General features: G+C 42.6%; 1 protein-coding gene across 1 annotated transcript in view; it reads right to left on the minus strand.

The window, feature by feature from the left end:
* The window catches only part of DOCK5 (dedicator of cytokinesis 5), a 224,045-nt gene that overhangs the window by 6,215 nt on the left and 196,579 nt on the right, over nucleotides 1-21,251 (minus strand). The window contains exons 46-52 of the mRNA XM_079927762.1: nucleotides 20,365-20,448; nucleotides 19,576-19,713; nucleotides 17,227-17,393; nucleotides 9,545-9,713; nucleotides 8,727-8,865; nucleotides 7,660-7,763; nucleotides 115-7,116 (exon numbers count right to left, since the gene is read on the minus strand). Of these exons, the coding sequence (XP_079783888.1) occupies nucleotides 7,012-7,116; nucleotides 7,660-7,763; nucleotides 8,727-8,865; nucleotides 9,545-9,713; nucleotides 17,227-17,393; nucleotides 19,576-19,713; nucleotides 20,365-20,448 (906 nt within the window). The 3' untranslated portion in view covers nucleotides 115-7,011. The remainder of the gene's footprint in view (nucleotides 1-114; nucleotides 7,117-7,659; nucleotides 7,764-8,726; nucleotides 8,866-9,544; nucleotides 9,714-17,226; nucleotides 17,394-19,575; nucleotides 19,714-20,364; nucleotides 20,449-21,251) is intronic.

Consider the following 21,251-nt stretch of genomic DNA (forward strand, 5'->3'; position numbering starts at 1 on the left):
GGAAAGGAGGCCTCGTCCAATGCTCCTTCCGGCTCCACGTGGTTCCTCCAAGGTCATCAGAGCGAGCGGTGCACACTGAGGTTTGGACCAAGGCCTAAAAATAATAGCATTCACCTGTCTGAGGTTTTTGGTATTTCTCTTAAGAAACACATGGATTGTAGTCAGCTGAAGACAGGATTCAGGCGTTCCTGTTTCCTCTGGTCGAACAGCATGGCCACCACTCACTCTCCAGCATGGGCTAGATAGATGCATAAATATTTTCATTAACGCTTGTATCGGCCTTGGAAAGTAGATATTGTCTTCCCTTTAAAAGGAGGAAACCAGAGCTCCGAGAGCTTACGAGACCCACCTGGTTCTGCTGGGTTCCAAGGTCAAGTGCTCCTGTATTGCACTATGATGACAGCCAATGAGCTTGGACTTGGAAGCCCAGTTATTTGGTTACTGGGGCTCATGTGTCAACTTAGTTTTCCCGGTGACCATTTCTCCATGAGGTCCCAGACACTATGACACTAGCTTTCTCATTTATTCTCATAATTCCCCAGTGACTATGAGGCCATTTGAAAAACCCAAATCTCAGATAACTTGCCTGATGTCACAGCAACAAATTGTGCCTCTATTTGCACGGCAAAGGTCTAAGCCTTTTTTCCTCTTTTAATCAGAAAGATGGAGCCTCCTTCCACCTCTTCAAAAAAGGGCAGGACTTGTGCTAAGGAATTGGAACAGAGGTCAGAAACATTCCACAGGAGAGAAAACCCTTACTTTTTAAAGCATATACTTACTACCATACAACAGATTTCCCAAGTATCTCCTACTGAGGAATCTCTAAAACTGAATCAAAGAACTACCTCAATTTCATTTTAATAAAATTAAGCAGTGATGTGGTTTACAATCTACCTTATGTTTCTTTATGGAACAAAAGGCAAACCTGCATTATTTCATTAATCAATACTTACAAGGCAGAATAAGGGGCTTAAAGTCGCCACTCAGGAACTATTTCTGTTTTTATAAAAACAATCTTTGCGTTAGTTAACACATTACAAGAGGAAGGCCACACACCCATTTATCTAATACATCCTGTTGGGAACATCAGCTTTCCTTCACCAGAGCGTGTCTTTGGGACAATTTCTTCGGAGGTAGCTGTGGGCCTCTCTGACTGGGATGTAAAGATGATACTCATTCAGCTCCCCGATGCTGAGGTTAGAGGCTTGGGATGAACATGTTGAGTATTTGATTCTCAAATGGCTCAAGTGACTAAGGGGAAGGAAAGAAAATGACCACTTTATTAAAATTATAAACACTTTCCTGAATCTGAATAACTTCTAAGTAGTCCGAAACATTTCCAAATAAAAAAAGGGGAAACATAGCTTCAAAAAAAGTCTGGCAGCCTTTCAAAATAAAGGATGGGGAAACATACCAAATGATACATTTTAATGAGACGAGTTCTCAAATGTAGATGGCTTTAAATGATCAAGTAACAGAAAGAACGGCTTGAAGATAGACCATTTTTAGCAAAAGTTTTAGAAGTTGTAGTATCCTCAAGGTGACTGGAAAAAAGCTAAGAATCACTGCACAAGATAACAGCACGTACACATCTTGACAGCGGAAGATGCTCTAAGGTAGTATTTCTCAATAGGGACACAAGATTCAAAAAGATTCCCCAGGTTTATTGACTCAGAGTCTCTCTCTGGGGTCCAAGCCATTTGCATTTTTAATAAGCATTCTGGTGATTCTTATGTACACAGGCAGTGCAGCATCATTGCTCTGAAAGGCAATAAATTGCACATGTTTTAAAGTACTAGGACACGTTCTTTAAAATAAAAAAAAAAATCTATGCATCAACCCAGGACTTAAGACAGTGGTGTTATTCTAACCGGAGTGAGGCTGCCCCCTCTTTCCAATCTGACTCACCACCAGCAGGGAGTTTAAGAAAAGCACCTTGAACACTGATTTGCTAAAGCTGTTATTTCCTCTAAGGCAATGGTTCTCAACCTTGGCCTGACATTGGGATAACACGGAGAGATTGAAAAGAAATACTAATGCCTGGGTCCCACTCCCTTCCCTCGGAAATTCTGATCTAATTGGTCTGGGATGTGGCCTCTTCCCGGGTTCAACCTACTTTGTTGAACTTGGTTTGAGAATCCGCTCCCATCCTTTCAATGTAAGTTATTTGATATACCTTTTAACCTCTTTATTTCCCTTTAACTCTGCCTAATTATCCGTGGTGAATGAGTGAAGAAATAGGACTTATTTTATACTTATTTAATACTAATCGTATTAAATAAATTGTTGTAAACTGTCAGCTCAGATGCCAAGGGATGAACGGGGTGTGGGTGGAGGTAAAGTAAAAACCAAATCGTTTGCGGTTTTTATTGCTTCCAGGCAAAGATGACTCTATGATCCCACAGAACAAGTTTAAACAAATAGGACCAGTAATGAAATGAGACCAGAAGAGATGGTGGGTGTGATGTGTCAATGAGGAGAAGTCCAGGAATGAGTTCAATTAATATAAGGGTAATAATCAACTAAATACACAATAAACTTTAAAATACAGTTTCATTTTTAATTTAAAAAATAAATAACAGCAAATGTGAACAAAATTCTTCTACTTCAACGCACGTCTTCTTAACCGTTCATGTTTGAAATCCGACTAGTTTACAACATCAAGGCAACTGAGCTTTTGACAAAGTTTGGGTGAACAACTCACACAATTTCACTACTGGATGAATCTGGGCAGCACATAAAGGAGACGAGCCTTGGCCAGACTGCAGGAGTCAGCCTGAAGTCATCAACTTGAAAGGAAAACCTTTTCCTTTTGTAGACTAGAACTGATGGTTCCATTCTCAACCCACCCAAAGAGCAACTTACCTTTTCCAATTTCATTTCACAATCCCACTTAGTCATGGAGTATGGACCTAAAAGCCTTTGAAGAGAAACTTAGGTTTCTTCTGATTCTCTTTTTCATTCACTTGGAATAAAAGCTAGGGCTAAAAGGATTCTAAAAATCATGTAACCTTAGATATATATGATTTCATGAGGAAACTGAGGTCCAGGGACTGACTACAAATTGACCTGCCGAAAGGTACACCCTTCACGGTCTTGTTTTGTGTTGATGGTGGGGTTTTCCTCCCCTTTTCATTATAGCTGAGAAGTGAGAGGAAGGGAAGTACCTATTGAAGGGCCTTCTAAATACCTTTTATAAAATGACAGCATGACACGAGGAAACTTCTGTGGGGCTGGGAGTAGCCTGTGGATCTGAGAGGCGGTGACATGGGTAGACACTACTGTAAAAGTGCATCCACCTATACAGTAAGATTTGTGCCCTTAACTGTATGGAAGGTATATCTTAATTTTTTTGGCCGTGCCATGTGGCTTGCGGGATCTTAGTTCCCTGATCAGGGATCGAACCTGTGCCCCCTGCAGTGGAAGTGCGGAGTCTTAACCACTGGTCCACCAGGGAAGTCCCAGTTATGTCTTAATTTTAAAACAAGAAATCGGGCTTCCCTGGTGGCGCAGTGGTTGAGAGTTCACCTGCTGATGCAGGGGACACGGGTTCGTGCCCCGGTCCGGGAAGATCCCACATGCCGCAGAGCAGCTGGGCCCGTGAGCCATGGCTGCTGAGCCTGCGCGTCCGGAGCCTGTGCTCCGCAGCGGGAGAGGCCACAACAGTGAGAGGCCCGCGTACCACAAAAAAAAAAAAAAAACAAGAAATCACCCCACGATCTGGGGGCAAGCAGAGGGGCGGGACCCTTGAAGCTTGGGAAGAGTTAGCCATGAGAGATTGTTACCTCAGATCCTGCTTTATCGCTGGTTTTTGTCTTAGGGATCCGAGGGTGGCAGTTGTTTCTAAGGGGTCTGACAGGGGAAAATGACTGTAATTCTGGAATCGAGGCATGAAGGTGGAGGAGGGGGAGGGAACCCATGGCCCAGCAGCCCGATTTAGGGTTTCCCTTTCCTCTAACCCCACTCTCTTGCCAATCCAACGGCACACCGCAGTCCTTATATCCCGGGGCTGTTCCCTTAGAACACACTGGATCGCCACAGCCTGGGGGTCTAGGAAGGTGCCTGGCATTCAGTAAGAGCTTAATATATGTTGAACGAAAACAATTCTTGAAAAAAAAAAAAATCTCAAAGCAAGACAAGTCACCAGGACAGAGAGGAAAAAAAAGGATTAAAAAAAAAAATCCCATAAACCAACATCCACAAAAGTTGTGACAATTTGGGGGTTACTTCAATACTTCACAGGTCTTATCAAGGAATATAAAGACCAGTTGTTTCTTTTTTTATGCCCTGCCCCTCATCTCTCCTACATTTAAGGTAATCCTAAGGCATTTCTTTGCAGTTTTCCTCTTTGACTTCAGGACAGACATTCCTTAGGATCTTTTGTCAAATATAACTCTCTGACCTAATAGTTTCCCAAGGAGATGAACTGTCCAGTGTCCCCTGTGACCTACTATTCACAACATTACCTGGAATCCTTTGTACTCAGGCAGGAGAGATCTAGGATTTCCATGGATGTGGAAAGGGAATCCTATGGGAAAATGTTACGTTAAAAAAGGGAAGATATTTGGGCACCGGTGTATCCGATGTCCTCAGCCTCTGACCAAAGACCAGGCTCACAACTCATCCCTACAGCTCGGAAGGGACAGGCTTCAGGTTTGTTTCTTCTGTGACCTAGTTTACGTCCTTCTGTTTTAACGGCAGCCTGGAAAGCAGGGTGAAACCCACGAATCCCCTCCAGCCAGTCTGCCCAGCAACTTCTCAGAAGCTGCTCCAGGCACTATGTCAGCCCTGCAGACATTGTCCCTTCCTGCTCTTTTCTTACCACTTAAAATCCCCTCCAGGTCTTTTTTTTTTTTTTTTTTTTTTGGCCGAGCTGCACCGCATGTGGGATCTTAGTTCCCCGACCAGGGATCGAACCCACACCCCCTGCACTGGAAGCATGGAGTCTTAACCACTGGACTGACAGGGAAGTCCCCCGCTCCAGGTCTTATTAACACTTTGTCTCTAGTCATACATAATTATATAAGAGGCCACCTTTTGGAAAGGGACTGTTGTGTGCAGAACTAACTTGCACCCACCTTCCAAATTATCTTTGAAAAAAAAAAGGAACATCAATCATGCTCGTGGAGAGTTCCAGATCTTACCCAGGCCCGGCAGAGACAAGAAAGGCACATTTCGTGAGGACTTACTTCACGTATTTGGTCTCACTTGAACCCCAAGGCAGCTTGCGTGGTAGGGATGGTCCCCACTTTGAAAGGTGAAGACATGAAAACTCAAGACAATTTCAAAGAATTTGGGGGAGCTTGCAAAGCTGAGAGAGCACATAGCTGGGTTGATTCAAACCCCAACAGGTTACTTCCAGAGCCTGGGTTTCTTCCCATTTCGTCACACTGAAGGTGCTCCTGCGTGGAGCGAAGGAAAGAACGCGGCACTTTTAAATACGCACACTCATGTCTTGAGTAACCCTGGACACATCTCAGAGGTTTTTACTTCCCTGACCCTGTGATGAATTCACATGGCTCTCCTAAAAGGGGTGAAACCGACACACGAAGACGCAAGGCAAGCAAACCCAAATTCTCAGCCGTGAAATCTCTCTCTCTTTCTTGTCTACCTCGAAGGAAAGGGGACCTGGCCAGGCTGTGGAAGAGCCCCCCGGTGAGCATACCCACAGGTTGACCCAGGGCATCCGCAGTGAAAAAGGTTTCTATTTTGCCATAAACACCCAAACAGTATAGAAACATCTGGGACATTTCCACTGTTGTCCCAACTAGGGGTAGGGATTGAAGAATTTGTCAGGGCTGTCTTCTAGAGACGTTATCTGGGTATAACCTCAGTGCACAAGCTGGGTTCTTAGAAAGAACCTGTAGTAGGATTTTCTGTGTTTAGCCTCAATTTCCTTATCTACAAAATGAGGGGGGGAGGGTGTCTCTATGAGCTTTAAGGCCCTTCCAGCTCAAAAGGTCTGTAACTTTGTGTGGCTGTTTGTGTATCTGGTGGTAATATTTGATCTTCTGAAGCACCCCACGCTTTCTCTTCTGAAAAGAGGATTGACACGAGTACCATGAACATGTCATCAAATTAATTCCACAATCAAGAGGAATAAATAATCAAAGCGACATATTGCACTGTATTCTCCAAGGTAAAATCAGGTTGCAGACAGGGGCTGCCGAGCCATTCCAATGGGATGTGGAAGAGAAGCAGTTCAATCCGGACTTCTAAGTCCCTTATATCCAGTGATTTGAGCTCAGAGGAGGTAACAGGACAAGAAACTGTGTGCAAAAGACAGAGCCTCAGGAGTCCATGGTAGGGAGGAGTGACTGCCATGCAGTTGGGACCATTAGTCGGGAGTGTGAGGGAACTCCTGGCGCGGGGCCGGGGGAAGGAGGGAAGCTTTTCCATGTCACAGATGGGTGGGGGGACATAGGTGCTCAGGGCTCACGACCGAGTCCATGTTCTTTCGATAATGATAGCCATTCATACTTGAAAGCAGCCGATTTCCATTAAAAAGATGTTCTTTTCCACAGAGGAGACACAGGAGACCTCAGAAAGATAGATGATTCCAGCTACCAAAGTACTTGATGTTGGTCTCTTCCAATATGTTGTATGGAACAAGGTATGTCCACGTGAGAAAACTACGTCTTAAGCACAGCTTTTCAGAAGCAAAGCAAAAAATTCCTCCAAGGAATAGGTTACTGGGGTTTTCCCACCCCCACTGATGAAGTTATCCAGGCTTTCGTAGACCCCAGTGGCACTGTGCTAGAGGCTGAAATGTAATAATGGTGAGGGAGAAACACGGGGCACGGCCGATTCCGGGATTCCTCATGGACTGGAGGAGATATGGCGTGGCCTCGGGCATCGATCAAAGAAAAGCTTTCTAAAGAATGAAACCAGTTTTGAGCAGGTGAACCTCAACCCCAGATGAGGAGAGGCAGCCAGCAGGGGACCCATGAGGACACTGCCTCCGCGAGGCCAGCTCCCAGGCATCAGAGTTCCAGAGAGAGGACAAGATCCTTACTGGGATCCAGGTTCAGAAGAAAGGATGCCCGACTTCCGAGCTTTTGGAGGTGGAGGGGGCGGGGCTTTGGCTTCTCTTAGGACAGGCAGTGGGGCTGCAATCTGGTGGAGCAGACATACGAAAGGAGAAATGAGTCTTACCTTTCTTCCTAATTCTGCCTTCTACTCCACATTTCCAACATTCTGCGTTAGCTTCTCACTGATCTGAGTTTATCTACACAGCCTTTGCCAGGTGAAAAGGGAAATTAGACTGATTTAATCTCCCCCTTTCCCTTGCATTAATCAGATATACACTAACACTGCTATATCCCCAATACCTGGCGTATATATAGTAGGGACTCAATAAATTTGTGTTGAATGAATGAAGGAAACCCATCGGAGGCCCCTTCCAGAATGACTGTCACTCACTCAGAAGAAGTAAACTCCTCAGGTGTGAACGAGAACTCACTTCTCAGGTCTCCTTGCGTATTGTTCCTTCCCATTGAAAATTCCCCTCTCTTTATGGTTTCAGGAATGAACCAAGAATCGATTAGAGGGACAAATTGATGGGAAAACCTGCCTACTAAAAATCTTGGGAAATCCAATGCCGCATTCCCATGAGCGGTAGGCTCTCTGTGGCCCCAACATCTGCCGTCACCCCCCTACCTCTGTGGAGTTCCTCTGGCTGCTCTCGTAGGGCTTGCTTTTGGGTGGAGGGGGAGGTGGGACTGTAGCCATCATCAGCCCGTCTGTCTGCAAAGATGGAGAGCCTGGAAATGACATAAAGTAGAGGAAGGCAGAGAGAAAAATTCACCAAGGGATCTCATGACACTTCTGCTGGCCACGGTAACACCTAAACCCACCTGGTCAAGCCAATCGCTACGGTCACATTCTACAGTTTCTGCGGACAGAATGAAGAAGACCTCTTACGCCTTGGGATAGATATAGCACCTTTCATTTATCTGAAAGCTTCACCAGAAGTTCTTAAGCAAAAATCTCACTTTTTTTGTTGAAGGTTTTTACTCTTAAGCTGGAGATGAGACCCTTTTCCAGAACTTAGGGTATCACTTTGTTCTCTGATATATCCCAAGTCCTTAGAAAAAGCATCTATCACATACTAGGTAGTCAATAAATATTGGTTACATTGAACTGTCATAGTTTTATCATTTAAAGGGTGCAATATCCACTTCCTCCAGGAAAACCTGTCTGATTATCTCTGACACTCGGCTGACTACTATCTCCCATTTGATGCGAAGATCTACCCCTCCATCATCCCTTTGTACTAAGCGGTCCTTGTAATTCTTCTCAGGCTTTGTGTATTGCTGAGTCCCCAAGCCTGACTGTAAGTAGTCTATTGAATGGGTCTATTTCTTGTCCTTATTTTGGACCCTTCTCCATATAAAGTACACAGCTATCTGCCCAACAGTTTCCAAAGTTACTCCCTTCCTGTCTAGTTCTAGTCCGGATCTACCTCATTTATACCATCACAGTTGGAAAAGGGGCAGTGAAACCCTGTGGCCCCCTGGGTAGAAAACTTTAATGAGTCTTAGCAACCTAAGGATTCCTTGCCAAACCCTAATCTAATTGAATTACACCCACTACCACAGAATTGAACCTACCTGACGATCATCTCATACACCTTGTGGCTATCTCGGTTAAAAATGGCCCAGATGCATCAACATACACCATCCTCTAGTAAAATGAATAGAAGGGGTGTCTACAGGAAGACTTACTCAGGGTCCTGGTCGCTTTAGGAGTGAGCGGGGGTGGGCTCAGGGGTGTTGACTGAGGCGGGGAAGAGCCATGAAACGGTGTCAGCCGATTGTCCGACAGCTGGAGACTCTTTGGCCTTTGTGCTTTTCTGGCTGGGCTCTAGCAGCGGGGGTGGGGAGAAACACAGCAAAACATTCTCATGGTGAGGCACGCTGGGCTCATCCACGCTCAGAACAACCTTATCAGCAGAGCCGAAACCGTTAAAGGGCAAAAATTCCAGGAGCCCTTTCTAAGCTTACCGCACCGGCACGCTGGGGGGACCAGGGCAGACACACTAACGGGATCACCGGACCATAGACTATTTTCTGGCCGGCCACAGACTTGATTTTAATCACAGTTGGACTGTGCCATTTAGGTCGGAGATGAGCCACCCTGATTCTCAGGGAGAGCAGGTCCTGCCACACTTAACAACTTGATGTGGCTTATGGGAGAATCAAGTACCTTTTATTTTTTTAAGCTAAAAGAAGGGAAGCGACAATGTTTGGATGGAGTCATGGACCACAGTGGCGAGAACCACAACTCCAGCCATTAATCCACGGGTTTATACTGTGCGTTAAATCTTGCGCCATTATTGACTTAGAGGCTCTGATCTCTGTACGTGTTTTTCTTAGCACCATCTGAGATCTGACCCTACCCCAGGCTGCTGCGTCCTGAGAAACCATGCTAGGCTTCCGTCTGGTGACTCGCAGCTGTGAAGTAAATGGTGAAAAGCCTGGCTCCAGGGAAAGCAATGGCAAACTGGCAGATCTATGGTGTTTGTTTGTTTGTTTGTTTTTACCATCAGATCAGGTTCTGATGCTTTCTCTGCGATGACCTGGGATTTGCTCAGACTCCAGTCTTTTCTCTTGAACTTGCTCATCCGGTTCTCACTGTCCTCTTTGAGGGACAGATCTTCCACTCTGGCCCCTGACGAGGCCCTGCGCTCCAAAAGGGGCTCCAGGATGGACCTAGCAGGGGTGGGGGAGGGAAGGATTGGGAGTTTGGGATTAGTAGAGGCAAACTAGTAAATATAGGCTAGATAAACAACAAGGTCCTACTGTAGAGCACAGGGAACTATATTCAATATCCTGGGATAAACCATAATGGAAAAGAATATGAAAAAGAATATATATATGTATAACTGAGTCACTTTGCTATACCGCAGATATTAACACAACATTGTAAATCAACTATACTTCAATAAATTTTTTTAAAAAAGGATTGACCTATCAGCCACGAACAAGGACAGAGTCAGAAAACACTGATCACCTGACAGTCAAAGCCGATATATGTACAACTGAGTCACTTTGCTGTAGACCTGAAACTGACACAACGTTGTAAGTCAAGTATACCCCAATAAAAATTAAAACAAACCAACAAACAAAAAACTGACTCCAAAAAGACCAGGGGATATGACTCTCCAGCCGAACCTTGACCTGTGGCATTGTTCTCAGGTTGTAATCTGAATTTCCAACTGCCAATTGAATATCACAAGGTCTACGTGTACAGAAATGAGGCCGTCCAAGTGTGGAAAGAAAATACTAGTGAATATTTACCTTATCTCACGAAGACAAGGTGTTATTAAACTTAGAGGTAAAGACAGAGTTCACACAGTAAAAGATGAATAGGCAGCTTTATATAGTGGATAATAGCACATTCTCTGGAGCCCTACAGCCTGGGTTCAAATCCTACCTACACTGACTTGCTGGGTGACCTTGGGCAGATAACCTTTTCATACCTCAGTTTTCTTATACGTGAAATGGGGATAATAATAGTACCTACCTCACAGGGTGATTACAGAATGCTTACAACAGTGCCTAGTATATAGAAGTACTCCTATACTGGCAAAATGTAAAAACAAGGGGGGAGGGGTTAAAAACCTACCTTTGTGATGTAGAGATTGCTTATAGCTTCTAAATGGGTATTTAATAAGTTCTGGTTTAATTAAAAATTGGTAGATTTTACTCCATAAAAATGAAAAGTTTGGAGGGATAGGTCGGCAGAGCACAGAGGATTTTTAGGGCAGCGGAATTATTCTATATGATACTACAATCGTGAATATATTTATCAAAACTCACAATGTACAACACCACGAGTGAACCCTAAGTAAACTATGGACTTTGGGTGATTGTGATGTGTCAATGTAGGTTCATCAAGTGTAACAAATGTATCACTTTGGTGCTGGATGCTTATGGTAGGGGAGGCTGGGCGTGTCCAGAGCAGAGGTACATGGGAACTCTCTGTACTTTCTGGTCATTCTTGCTGTGAACCTAAAACTGCTCTAAAAAATAAAGTCTACTTTTTTTTTTTTTTTTTTTTTAAGAAAAAGCTTTGATATGAAATAAGACAACAGAAAAACAGCTATCAGCTTTTTTTTTTTTTTTTTTGCGTTACGCGGGCCTCTCACTGTTGCGGCCTCTCCCGTTGTGGACCACAGGCTCCGGACGCGCAGGCTCAGCGGCCATGGCTCACGGGCCCAGCTGCTCCGTGGCATGTGGGATCTTCCCGGACCGGGGCACGAACCCGTATCCCCTGCATCGGCAGGTGGACTCTCAACCACTGCGCCACCAGGGAAGCCCGCTATCAGCTTTTAGTATTTAAAAATTAAAAGCTTCTGTTCAGCAGAAAGCATCATTCGTAAACTAAAACTATTTGCTGTACATATTTTAGATGGCAAATATCATTAATGTATAAGAAACTTTTACAAATCAAAAAGAAAAAAATATGAGTAGCTCAATTCTTACAAACTGTCGAAGGAGATAAACACGTATTTCACGAAGAAAGAAATCCAAATAATTTTTTAAAAACTTAGTATCACTAATTATTAAATATGTAAATATTAAAATGAGATCACTGGAGAGGGCAGGCTAATTTTACATTTTATTATGGAAAATTTCGAACATTAAAAAGTGGAGAGAATATAATAAACTTTTTTTTTTTTTTTGGCTGCGCTGTGTGCCATGTGGGATTTTAGTTCCCCGACCAGGGATCGAACCTGTGCCCCTTGCAGTGGAAGCACAGAGTCCTAACCACTGGACTGCCAGGGAAGTCCCCGAGAGAATATAATAAATCTTATGTGTACATTACTCAGCATCAACAGTGATCAATTCATGGCCAATCTTATTTCTCATATACACCCCGTCATAATCCTCACCCCGCACTGGGTTATTTGGAAGTGATTCCTAGATATCACATCTCGTCTATAAATATTTCGGTGCATATCTCTACAAGGCAAGGATTCATCTTCATAACAAAACTACACTCCCATCATCTTCCTAAGGAAGTGCATAATTCTCTAATTTCATCAAACATCCAATCAGTGTTCAAATTTCCTGTCTCATAATTTTTTTGGCAAGCGATTTGTTTGAATCGGGATCTAAACAAGATTCACTCATTGTATTTGGCTGATATACTTCTTAAGTCATTTTAAGCTTTTTAATACTTTAGGTCTCACTTTCTACAAAATACTTTGCCCTCTTCCGTGAAGATACAGGATGAGAAAGTACCAGGAAAGTCTGGTTAAAGAACCACTGGAGTCACAATGGAAGATGCTTCTAGACTACAATTCTTCTTCTTTCTTATTTCAAATTATTCTCTCCTTTTCTGAATATTCTGTTATTATTATTATTTTTTAAAGATTACATTCCCGAATTTGCAATTTTTTGGTATTTTCCAATTATTAGTATATTTAAGGAGAAGCCACTCACTATTATTTGTCTTAAATCTGTACTAATTAAAAAAAATCATAGAACGAAATTCCAAAACAGACGCTTTTATTCTTAAAACCAACCAAGCCAAATCAAAAAGAATCTCTTCAAACAGTCGTTGGTCAGGGAGGGAAAAAAACCCAAACAACAATCCAGTATTCTACTGGGTCTACTAGTACTTTGCCTGTGAGATTGAGAATGAAGGGAAGCGTCTGTGGGTCATTAGATCTACAGGCAAAGATCTAGGCCCTAATGTGAGTTTCAGTAGGGCCTAATTATGAACCAAACTCAACAGTAAAATAATGATAGTGTAGTCCCACAGTGCCTGTGTTATTTTTTTCTTACACTGACTATTTCAATGATTTTCCTGAAATACCGAAGAGTAATTTTTTTTAAAAAAAAAAGATTTTGGTTTGAGGCCCCTACTTTGCTGGAGCTCTGAGCATGTACTGAGTTGACCTGCTATGCAAGCCCTTCCAGCTTCCCTTAACACGATGCGCTGTGTTTCATAAAGTTATTCTCTTTCTGGCCCACAGCCTCCCATGTGCCAAACAGGATGGATACACCCAACCAAGAAAGAAGTGAGCGTTTGCGGACTGCACACCCAATAATCACCATGAAAGTTCTAATGAATACTGTGACATAACACAGCTAACAGGAGAATTGAAGTCACTGGGTGTGAATCAGTTTGAGATGCTTTAAAGAAACATCCTGAATAAATGTTAGAAAATGGTATCAATGTTGTCACCTTACTGGGCAAATGTGGGCAAGAGCAATAACCCACTTTGCCCCAGGTCATGATATAAACAGAACCCCAGTCACCTGCTCTCTATTTACTGCCCTAATGGATCAGCAATTACAGTGTCTCTGATTTTCAACAGCTGCCTGAAAACTTCTTTTTTTGAATGAGACAGAGTTTAAGAAAAGAGAACAGAACAGAACTTCTATGCTTGCCACAAAGTTGGTAGTATCTCTTTACGGCATGAAAAAAAACATAGATGGGAAAAAATAAACAAACGAATCAGGTATTATTTAATATTTTCAAATTCAAAAGATTAAAAATAGTCCAAATACCTAATACGGGTGACTATATTATGAAAAATTATACAGTCACTCATACATTGTATATGGCATTGCACACTGGCATTTGTGATATCAAGAATTGTAAAAAATATTACTCCCTGAATAAGTAATATATGCTTTGGGAAAGTAAAGCCTACACTCCATCTTAACCTAAAGGCTGAGAAGTGATCTGAGATCATATCCTAAATAATCGTAAAGCTATATGGACACACGTTTGTTACAATTCTTAATAGTATAAATGCATTTTATATTGATACAACCTAATTTTCTTTCTTTCTTTTTAATTTTGGCCGTACTGAGGGGCTTGCAGGATCTCAGTTCCTCGACCAGGGATTGAACCTGGGCCACAGCAGCGAAAGCGCCGAATCCTAACCACTAGGCCACCAGGGAACTCCCTAAATGTCTTTATATTAAATTTATAATGAACTTCTATGATTATCTGTTTAGAAACAGTGACAAAGCTTAAACATCCTGTAGTAGGGAGAAGAATTAATTATGGCACATTCATATGATGTAACGGTAGAGAGCCATCAGAAGTGATAATTAAAAACTAATAATAAAATTAGACAGCAATATGGAAAATGCTTATAACAAAAAGACAAAGAGGAAAAGCAAATTACCAAACTACATCTGTGCTATAATTGCAGCTGTGTAAAGATATCTATGTCAATGGTAAAGGATAGATAAATCATTTAGAAAATAATAAATATTTGAGGGCTTCCGTGGTGGCACAGTGGTTAAGAATCTGCCTGCCAATGCACGGGACATGGGTTCAAGCTTTGGTCTGGGAAGATCCCACATGCCACAGAGCAGCTAAGCCCATGCACCACAACTGCTGAGCCTGTGCTCTAGAGCCCATGAGCCACAACTACTGAAGCTCGCGTGCCTAGAGCCCATGCTCCGTAACAAGAGAAGCCACTGCAATGAGAAGCCCTCACACCTCAACAAAGTGTAGCCCCCGCTCGCTGCAACTAGAGAAAGCCTGCATGCAGCAGTGAAGACCCAATGCAGCCAATAAATAAATACATAAATACATAAATAAATAAAGTATTTGATTTCCAGGTAGAAGGCCATTTGGACAGGTTACTTTTGTGATATGTTTATTATAATATGGAATTACAAAATTATAAATAAGTGTTAAGTCAACGGACTTAACTTATATTCAACATTAAAACACACAGTGATGCTAAATACTCATCATGTATATAAAATTAAGCAATAGGTCACAAAATGGTACATGTCATGCTTTTCCACTTGAACACAATTATGAATTCACTCCTTTAAAATATTTTAAATTTGAACATATGGAAAGGCACTCCATGTTTCTGGCAAGAAGGCTCAACATCAAAAAGCTCTAAATTCAATCCATAAATTTAACATATCCCAATAAAAACAACAGGATTCCAGACAAGTTAATATGAAAATGAGCTATGTAAAACTAGCCAGACAAATTCTGAAAAAAAATTACTAGAAATTTTAAAACCTTTAAAATCTATAGTAATTAAAACTGCATTAGAACAAGTGCCATGAACCACACAGGTAGATCTAAGAAATGGGGGAAAAGTCTACAGACTAAAGAACATTGGAATTTGATTTTTTTATAAGGCTGACATTTCAAATCAGTAGAGAAAAGATGGTTTGCTCACTAAACGTTATAGGGAGAACTGGGTAGCCAAGTAGGGAAAAAAAATTGGCTCTATACCTTACACTTTATACTAAAATAAATTGCAAAGAATCACAGATTTTATTGTATAGTGAAAACCTAAAATTAGGCTTTTTGTAGTCTTAAAGTGAGGAAGGCCTTTATGATATAAAATCCAGAAGCCATAAAATCAAATATTAACTTATTTGACTGCATAAAAAATCAGCATAACTAGATAAAAAATTAGAAGCAAAGTCAGAAAACAAAGGAAAAATTGGAACTATTTCAACTCATATCACAAAGGGTCAATACCCAACAGAAAAATGTACACAAAACATCTGACCAGGGCTTCCCTGGTGGCGCAGTGGTTGAGAGTCCGCCTGCCGATGCAGGGGACACGGGTTCGTACCCTGGTCCGGGAAGATCCCACATGCCGCGCAGCGCCTGCGCCCGTGAGCCGTGGCCGCTGAGCCTGCGCGTCCGGAGCCTGTTGCTCCGCAACGGGAGAGGCCACAACAGCGAGAGGCCCGCGTACCGCAAAAGAAAAAAAAAAAAAAAAAATCTGACCACAGTTCACAGAAAATAAAATACATACAAGCTACTAAACAAATGAAAAGATGCTCAACCTCAAACAAGAGGGATGAAAGAAAACCAATATGCAACCAAACAAAAGCCCTAGGCCAAGAAAATATTTTCCACCTATCAGATTGGTAAAAATTAAAAGGCCTGATAATACACAATTTGGTGGCAAGATGTGGGTGAACAGGCACCCTTGTGTGTTGCTGATGGGACTGTAAATGGGTATAATCTCTATGAAAGTCAGTTTAGGAATAATTTTGAAAACTGCAGCTATATATGTTTGACAGAGCAATTTCACTTTTGGACTTTTTCTCATATTGATATACTTGAATATTAACGAAATAATATATTTTTAAGGTTACTCATTGCTATCACTACTGTGATAGTAAAAGGCTGAAATCAACAAATGTCCATCAATAGACAGTGATGGAGTGTATCACGGGTAGGGAAATCATGAGATGTCTGCAACTCAAAAGAAAGACGAGGCTCTCGCAGTTTTGAAATGGAATGATTTGCAAGATGTAGTCAGTGAAAAAAGCAAGGCAGGACTTCCCTGGTGGCGCAGTGGTTAAAAATCCGCCTGCCAATGCAGGGGACACGGGTTCGAGCCCTGGTCAGGAAAGATCCCACATGCCGTGGAGCAACTAAGCCTGTGCACCACAACTACTGAGCCTGCGCTCTAGAACACGCGAGCCACAACTACTGAGCCCACGTGCCACAACTATTGAAGCCCACACGCCCAGAGCCCGTGCTCTGCAACAAGAGAAGCCACTGCAACGAGAAGCCCGTGCGCTGCAATGAAGAGTAGCTCCCGCTCACCAACGCAGCCAAAAATAAATAAATAAACTAATTTTTTAAAAAGCAAGCCAAAGAGTATTATATGCTGCCGTTTATAAATAAAAAAACGTGTGACGAAGGATATATATTTAGGAACTGCTTCTGTACAGATAAAGAGCTGCTGGAGAGGCACCACGGACATGAACCTGAACGCTAACATCGCTGGCCTCTGGAGAGTGGTACTGATGAGCTGGGAGTCGGGGACTGACAGGAGGCCTCTCATGATATGTCCTTTTGTACCTTTGAAATTTCATATGTGATTACATTGCCTACTCATAAAATAAACTTAAAAATTATTTTTAAAAATTGAAACAAAAAAGTCAAGCAATAACTACAAATTATTCTGAAACAAACAAAATAGGATACGATTGGCTGGGTCATATGGTGTGATAGCATTATGCGTGATTTATTTTTTCCATTTTTCATAACTGTTGCTACTATCACATAAATAATGATATTCTTCATAATGAAGATGATGAGAAAGACCCCAAAACTAATAACCCAGGTACTGTGAATGATTTCCCTTACGAAGATGATGCACCCACACTGACCAAGTCTCACTTTGGGGACCAAAGGCAAACATTAGGAAGGAGTTACCTCAGCCCTCCCGGCATTTAAAGATGGAAGTCTTACCCATCAGATCCTGGTCTGGAAGGAGCGTTATCAGATGAGTTAGAAGAGCTGGAGATCACAGAGGACGTCACCGAGGTGATGGACAATCTCCGCAGTGTGGACGACATGATGTAGGGGAGCACCATAGACCCTGTGCGGCTTTGCTTCCTCTCCGTCAAGTTGGGCGGCTAAAGGAGACATGACCCCTCATGGTTAGCTGGCCTGGAATTCAGCCCTTAGGAACTGGTGCAGCCCCTGGTGGGTTGTGGTAAGTGCCCACCTGTATGGGGGCTGGCACCCCATTCTGATGGGTTGGTGCCTGTGTTGTGTCGGTTGTTAAATATTGCAAATACTTGTATTCTTTCTTTGTAGTTTGAAAGATTTTATTGACATATCATTTTGTTTATTATAATATGACATATGAGATATTCTGTAACTGCATATCACAACATCCTGACATTTAAGCGTGTAGGTTGTGAGTTCATTTTCTGTATATTAAGCAACTCTCCATTTTTTAAAAATTTGTTTAAGTGTAGTTAATTTACAATGCTGTTTTAGTTTCTGCTGTACAGCAAAGTGATTCAGTTAAATATATATATATTTTTTCCTTTGCATATTCTTTTCAATAATGGTTTATCACAGGATATTGAACATAGTCCCCTGTGCTCTACAGTAGGACCTTGTTGTTTATCCATCCTATATATACTAGTTTACATCTGCTAATCCCAAACTCCCAATCCATCCGTATCCCCCAATCCATCCCTTCTCCACCCTCCCTGTCCATCCCTCCCCCACCTCTCTTACATTCTTAGTTATAAACACAACTTCGGTTAAGCCTACCTTGTTTCTAAAATTAGAGAAAAATTCACCCTAACTTTCTGCCAGCCTCTTGAGAGAGGGAAACCAAGATGTTCATTACTCATCAATAAAATAGCAAACCCCTCTGTCTGCTTCTCCAGCTTAGCTTCTAGCGACCATTTAGAAAACGGAATACTGGCCTAATAGAAAAGTTTTAGATTGAAACTGGACACCTGACGCTTATCCTGGTGAATCTTAGGAAATAAAGGAATACGGATATACTCTCATAAGAAATGCCTCCAGTAGGTCACCATATCAAATTCAAATGTTAATATTGGCCTGGGTCTAATGAAAACTAAACTCACTGAGTGAAAGCCAAGTGTTTGCCATCTAGGAACTTGTGTAAAAGACAAATGTTCCTAAAAGAAAACTCTTAACTGGCAACAGGTTAGGAGGTAAATTCGTGGGAAGGCATGACTGAACACTTGGGTGACTGGGAGAGATGATCAAAAAGATACTAGGGAGAACAATGTAGCAGAGATGGAGGTACGGGAATAGGGGACAGGAATACATGAAAAGAAATGCAGAGCCTTGATTTGGAGGAAAGAGGATTTTTGAAAATCTGGGGTTCAAGAATACAACATTTGAAGAGAGAAGGATGAACTCATGTTAAAAAGAGCGGCTAGGGCTTCCCTGGTGGCGCAGTGGTTTACAGTCCGCCTGCCGATGCAGGGGACACGGGTTCGTGCCCCGATCCGGGAAGATCCCACATGCCGCGGAGCGGCTGGGCCCGTGAGCCATGGCCGCTGAGCCTGCGCGTCCGGAGCCTGTGCTCCGCAACAGGAGAGGCCACAACAGTGAGAGGCCCGCATACTGCAAAAAAAAAAAAAAAAAAAAAAAGAGCGGCTAAATGAAGCTGAAACCAAGCATACCATCAACTGTGGGAGAGAAAAGGCTGACCCATGTATCACTCCACCCAACTTCTTGTGAGGAAAAAAAGAAAACTGTGAGAAATGTCACAACCGTCCAAAAAAATCATGACATCAGCTACATGCATTGTCAAATGTAATTCACAATTCTCTGTCCCCTTCGAAGGTGTGATGAGTAGGCACATTTCACCAAAATAAAAAATAAAGATTAGGAAAAACTGTAGGAGTTGGGCTAGACAGGACAGGAATAACCAGTGTCTGGGATTAGGAAACCCCAATGTCTAGTAGTATGGTTTTCACAGTGTGGTGCTTAGCCCCGCAGCACTACCTGGCGGCATGTTAGAAATGCAAATTCTTGGGCCCCATCCCAGACCAAGTGAATCAGAAACCCTACTGATGTGGCCCAGCAATCTATTTTCACGAGCCTTCCAGGTGGTTCTGACGGTCATTCAAGTTTAAGAGCCGCTGTCCAGCACAACAGGTGAAGGTTATCAAGAGCGGACCATGCCTTCTCCGAACTGCCCCAGGGTTTGCATGCCATTCCTAGGCTACTTTGACTCATTTGGCATCTGAAAAACGGATCAATATCATAAACGATAGAAGAGACTAGAAAAAGCTCATAGGCTGTTGAGACAAAGCCTACCAGTGTTATAACCCCATAGAGCTTTTCCACTTTCTCCTTGAGTTCCCGGAAGCAAGAAGACAACCGGTCGTGCAGTGGCTTCAGCTGCTCCGTCAGTTTCTCCCCATGGATGCGGATCCCCTCTGTCAGCAGAGGCATCTGGGAAGGAGGGCATGAAAGGAATAGGATATTGTTTAGGAAGAGGGATAGTTCAGATTTGGATGCTGGGGAAAGATGGAAGGTGGGGATGGACAGGTAAACCGGTAGACACAGCACGTTTCGAACGACAATACTGCTTCTCAGTGGAAAGCTTGGGAACTGGATGCTCTTGGGTCAAAGATGCAGAGGGATCTGCACACTGGGGATACAAGTAACCAGGGGAAGGGCTGACAGGCGAGGCAAATCCACGTGAGCCTGGGGGCCTTTCTATGCAGGAGTAACTGATACGTTTCACCTTGGACCGAGCTGTATGGCTGCGTTTCCTCCCACTGTTCACATAAGTAGTGAGAGAGAGAGAGAAACTGAGGCCAACATCTCTCATCTGGAAACACAAGCCAGCAAACCGATTTGGGGACTTTAATCTCCCCTCTAAGAAGACCCCTCTCAACACTGTGCAGTCTAATGGAATGTTCTTCCTATGTTGCTTCGCCAAATAAATAGATAGGTTGTGATTCCAAGGGTTAAAAAAAAAAAAAAGTAACCCTAAACGTGTGCTTGGAGATGGATGCCCTAGCGACTATCTTGGTGTTGTGTGTGGTGGCCGCCCACAGAGCGTGGAGAGCTGTCCAGCCACACCTGCCCTGGACATACCTGCAACGCTATTAGTCGCTTTAGCAGCTCGATCTTCTCCTGGTCTTCAGGATGCTCCTGCAAGTACTTTTCTGTAAAAAAAGCCTGAAAGCAAAGCATTGGCGAGTATCGATTAGAACACATTCCTATCTGTGTATTTGACCCTAAGAGGAAGGGGAGGGAAGCCTAGAAGGGTGAAACACGTCTTCTGTTCTGTCTGATGAACCAGGAATGATTAAGTAAACATTCGTTCCTTTCCTGGGAAGCCCTTAAACCACCGGAGTGGACAATTCAAAAAGGAAAGAGTTATTCTGTAGTCTTCCTGGAATCATGCAATTCCTAGCAAGAGGACATTCTCAACTGCTACACACACACATCAAATCAAATCAGCAGCAGCAGAGCAGAATGTCATTCATTAAATAACTTCCCCAAAGAGCTAAGAAAAGGCCAAATGGCAATATCAAAAGGTTATTCATTAGAGTAAGTGCCTAGATCTTATAAAGGAAAGAGCAAAAAATTAATAGGCCGAAGATGTGGCTGACAGTTTTCCTGCCCAGCATTTTATAGGCTGTACCACAATTCCTGAAGATTCATATTGGTAGTTTCTTACTAATCACCTATCCAAAAGGCTATTTTGAGGACATCATGAGAAATGCTATAGATGTGAAAGTCTTTTGAAAATATTAAATGCAGGTTGCATTTAGTATGCTAGGTCAAGACCATGTCACCCATAACATCAATAAACATTGGTGGAAAGGTCCTATAATAGGGACATAAAGCTCAAACTATAAATACAGGTGTTCCATAGGAGACCATTTTAAAGACAGAATTCATTAGGAAAGAAAAACTAAAGTCTGTAGTGAACATTTGAGATCCAACAGAGTTCAAAACGGGAGTTTTCTATTTTC

This window comes from Stenella coeruleoalba (assembly GCF_951394435.1).
Source record: "Stenella coeruleoalba genome assembly, chromosome: 7".
In the NCBI taxonomy this organism is placed as follows: Eukaryota; Metazoa; Chordata; class Mammalia; order Artiodactyla; family Delphinidae; genus Stenella; species Stenella coeruleoalba.